This window comes from Trypanosoma grayi (genome assembly GCF_000691245.1).
Source record: "Trypanosoma grayi strain ANR4 Tgr_35_V1, whole genome shotgun sequence".
Lineage (NCBI taxonomy): Eukaryota > Euglenozoa > Kinetoplastea > Trypanosomatida > Trypanosomatidae > Trypanosoma > Trypanosoma grayi.
This window is the reverse complement of record NW_008825654.1, coordinates 1-4,096: the sequence shown is the minus strand read 5'-3', so window position 1 is coordinate 4,096 and position 4,096 is coordinate 1. Positions and strand designations below refer to the sequence as shown.

The following is a 4,096-nucleotide window of genomic DNA, read 5'->3' as shown; positions in this document are numbered from 1 at the left end:
TTTTTTTTTTTTTTTTGGGTCTCAACCGTTCGTGGTGATTCGCCTTCAAGTGCATTTTTTTTTCCTCTTTTTTTTTTTTGTATCTACACTGAAAAACTGGAAGCCCCGTGGTGGGAGTGGGCTCCTTTGTTTTGTCTATTCGCCCTGGCGACCTTTGGGTGCGCATTTTTTCCTTCCTTGTGTTTTGTGTGCAAAACGGCAGTGCATTGTGCCACACGAGGCCGCGCGTGTGCGTGCGTGTTTGCAAAGCACTTTCTTTATTCGAGGCCCATGCGCATACATGCATCAAGACGCCTGGGGAGCTCGGTGCCCATCGCCCCCTTTAAAAAAATTAAATTGGCTTGCTCCTCGCTTTTTTTTTTTCACTTGTTTTTTTTTTTTGTTTCTTCTTCCCTTGTGTGTGGGTGTGCGCGCGTCCGGCAGAAACCAAAAACAAAAGGGTGACGGGCGGATGGTGTCCGTGTCCGAGCGGCTTGTGCTTCAGCTCGTCAAGATGCACCAGCGTGAAGCGGAGCTGGAGCGGGAGAAGTTAACACTGCATGAAAAAGATGAGCTCAAGGCGAGACTTCAGGAGCGGCTGGCGCAGACCCAGGAACAGGTGCGTAAAGTGGAGTCCATACGGACGACACTCGAGGGCCTCAACCGCGCCGCCGAGGAAGGCTACGAGCAGGCACGTAGGGACGATGAGGCAGAGCGCGAAAAGCTCTCTGAAAAGCTTCGGGTCACCATCGACGCCGTCAACAACTACTCAGAGGAGGTCGTGCAGCTCGACGCGAAGGCGCAGCAAGAGAACAAGTCGCTGAAAGAGCAGCTGGAGATCTACGCCAAGTACCACGCTACCGGCCAGGACAAATACCAGGAGATCATGAAGGCTCGCGAGGCGGAGTATGCCAAGATCGCGGCGAAGCGTGACGCCGAGGTGGCCCGTCAGCCGCAGCTCGAGAGTGAGCTGGAGGTGGAGTCGAGGGGCCTGGAAGAGGCCCGCAAGGAGCACGCGGAGCTGCAGGAGCAGGTGAATGTCTGGTTGGACCGCATGACAGAGATCCAGCAGCGCCTGCTGAAGGCGAAGGGATCCTTTGAGAGCTCGAGGGATGAAAGAGAGCGGCAGGTGCGGCGAATCCGCTCGCTGGAGAGCGATAGACAGCTGATGGTCTCAAGAGCGGAGAAAAGCAAAGCACTGCGCGACAATGAGCACGCGAAGGTGCTGGCCCTCGAAAGCAAGGTGGAGGAGTACAAAAAGCACACAGAGAAGCTGTTAGCTGTGGTGGCCATGCTTGACGGCGCTGGCGACACTGGCCGGGGCGCGGGGGAAAATTGTTAGAGGCCTTGCGCGCCGTTTGCCACCTGGAATGGTGCGCCGCTGGGGTTCCATTTCGATTCCTCTTTCCTTTTTGTGCGGGGCAACGCACTATCAGGTCATGAATGTTTTTTTGTTTCGCTATTTTTATCTCTCCTTTCTTTGTTTAGGCGGCTCATTCGTCGATTGTTTGTTTTCTTGTTTTTGAGAGAACTCAGTATGTACTCGGAAGAGAGCAGCGTGGCGAGCGTGCTCTCTTGGTGGCCGGACGAAAGTAACGTTGATGAAACGTCGGTTGCTCTCGAAGCGGAGTTAGAGTCCCAAGAGCAGTCTGCGTACGCCGCGGAGGCGGCGTTCTCCAATTTCTTCGAGAACCCATCAGGACCTTTTCGGAAGGTATTTCCGAATTTCTACACTGAGCTCTGGAACGCGGGACCTGATCTGACGGCGGTGCTGCAGGACGAGGACGAGGACGAGGACGACAACTACAACATAGACGATGATATGGCGGCGGTGACGGCGCAAGTCGACGAGGCGAATGCCGGAGGTTGCATGTATCAGCAGCCCTCATTCCGTGGGGAATTGGCCGCGGAAGGCGAGTTGGTATTGAAGCCTTCGCCCGCCACACGGTTTCTCGACGAGCACCCTGGCGAGTGCCTGCTCATCCCGGTCGACCCGGCAATAAACCGCAGTCATCTGCGGGAGCAGCACGAGGCAGAGTACCCCGAGATTGACTTTTTTGTAGGCTACATTGACACCGAACCAACAGGTTGGGCGCTGCTGCTTTCCTGTGATCGGGGAATAGTGAGGGCAATGCAGGACCTGTATCCAGGTTGCCGCTTTGCGACAGCTGATGATTATCAAATGTTCTACAAGACGAGGCGTCGGAGAAATGGAAAGGACACCGACGCGTTTGTGGTTTCGGCAAAAAAGCCGTCCTTAAATCGTATCTTGTCGAGGAAAATGCACAATTCGGAGGAGCTTTCCTATTTTCTTGATAGTATTGGGGGCCTGCAGAATGCTGTCTTCGTCGCCCTTGACGCAGAGGCGGCGGTTGTTTCCCGTGGTGCAATCCCTTTGCCGTTGGAGATTGCACTGGTCCCCGTCACACCCACAGAGAAGTTGCCGTGTTTCCACTGTTTCCTCCACCCTGGTGAGGTGACGGATGTGACGACAGCTTGCAAGCTGAGCTGCAACATGCTAAAGGGGAGCCATTGTATTCCTTTTCGCAATGCAACCTTTCTGCGTGACGACTACACGGAAATTGCTTGTGAAATCGGGCGCTATCTGGCGTGTGATAACGTTGTTCTAGTGAACAAGGGAAGCACCATGGATGTTCACGCGCTGCGATGGGTATTTGCTGCCGCCTGTGCAACGGAGGGAAGTGAGCTACACGTACCGAGCATCCACGACATCCGTTGCTTCGACGTGGACACCGTGTTGGGAGTTCTGTCCTGCGGGGATGAAAAGGAAGAGGCCACATCCAAGGACGAAGAGGCTGAGGCGTGCTGGTATCACACTGAGATAAAGGAGCCTATCGCTTGTGAGGTTCCATTTCTTTCAGACATACATTGTGCACTTCGTGATGCTATTCACATCTCTCAGAAGCTTCGGCCATTCTTGTGTGCTTAAGCTTTTGTGACTGACAGCATCCAGTTTCTCTCCCTAACCGATGCTTTTTTTTTTTTTAGATTCTTTATTCACCTCACCGTCTGGGTGGGTCTTTTTTCTTTATCACCTCTGCGAGGGATTTGTCGGTGAGACTTTTTTTGTGTTTATTTTCTGTCTTCTCTTTTTTCTGTTTCTGCTCTCTCTCTCTCTCTCTCTTCCTTCACTTGTTGCTGTCTGGACTGCGCGCGGCTTGCAAGAAGGCCGGACGCCCGGAATCCCGCCAGACACCTCCGTCTTGACGGTTTACGCCTCGTCCGTGTGTGCGTGTGTAAGAGCTGTGCCACCGAAATGCTTCGCGCCTCTGTACTCCTGCGCGGTGTGAGCCCCTTCACACTCTTCTTGATGGACCACAAGAACAACCCGGAGCTCAAAGGATGCGCCATCTCGAAGCGGGGGCGCATCCTCTCAAAGATGTACAAGGAGCTCTCGCAGAATCAGCGGCGCGAGCTGAAGCAGCGGGCGGCGCGCCACCCGACCCTCTCGAAGATGACGCGACAAGAGCGGGAGTCCGCCGCGCGGGCCGCGAAGGGTAGACACAAAGGGGGGTTCGCAGAGTTTGTGCGAGATAACTACCACAAGGTGAGGCAGCTCAACTACCGCAAGCGCTTTGCGGCTCTCTCGCAGCTCTACGATGTCTCAAAGCCCCTAGACGTTGAGAATGAAGTTGCAAAAGTTCTACGCACAAAAAAGAGTCCCGTAAAGGCAAACGCAGAGTTGGCAAAGAAGGCGGTAGCCGCCGGGAAAGCAAAAGTGGCCAGCAGTAGAACGACAAAACAGAACCACATCAAGAGCGGTAAGAAGAAAATAAAGGAGATCGCCAAGACGGTGAGGCGTGGTGCGAAATAGAGCGGTGGGGCTCCGTGAATGATCCTTGATGAGGTGCGTAAAGGGTTCCCCCAAATAGATGTGCTCCATGTATTGACCTCTTGCAAGTGTGTGGACTACAGTTGTTGGGATGCCAAGACCCATTGTCCTGGGAAGAATCGGCTTCTTGGTACACCGATTTATCAGCATGCACATGGGGGAAGGATGACAGTGTGAAGACGTATTAGAGTGGGCTGTCTTTTCATTGTTCCCCCCTGGAGCCGCATAGATAAAGGCATATATATATATATATATATATATATA

At 53.5% G+C, this 4,096-nt stretch overlaps 3 protein-coding genes across 3 annotated transcripts; all 3 read left to right on the top strand.

Moving 5' to 3' along the window:
• Window positions 1–451: 451 nt before the first annotated feature.
• Window positions 452–1,321, top strand: DQ04_00351020 (hypothetical protein; the record flags this gene model as incomplete). The annotated part of the gene is made up of 1 exon (XM_009308812.1): window positions 452–1,321. One exon carries the CDS (start codon window positions 452–454, stop codon window positions 1,319–1,321), a length of 870 nt encoding a protein of 289 aa, XP_009307087.1.
• A 195-nt stretch (window positions 1,322–1,516) lies between these two features.
• On the top strand, window positions 1,517–2,929 carry DQ04_00351010 (hypothetical protein; the record flags this gene model as incomplete). Its single annotated transcript, XM_009308811.1, has 1 exon — window positions 1,517–2,929. One exon carries the CDS (start codon window positions 1,517–1,519, stop codon window positions 2,927–2,929), a length of 1,413 nt encoding a protein of 470 aa, XP_009307086.1.
• Window positions 2,930–3,256: 327 nt separating this feature from the next.
• Window positions 3,257–3,814, top strand: DQ04_00351000 (kinetoplast-associated protein Tcp22; the record flags this gene model as incomplete). Its single annotated transcript, XM_009308810.1, has 1 exon — window positions 3,257–3,814. One exon carries the CDS (start codon window positions 3,257–3,259, stop codon window positions 3,812–3,814), a length of 558 nt encoding a protein of 185 aa, XP_009307085.1.
• Between the last annotated feature and the right edge of the window lie 282 nt (window positions 3,815–4,096).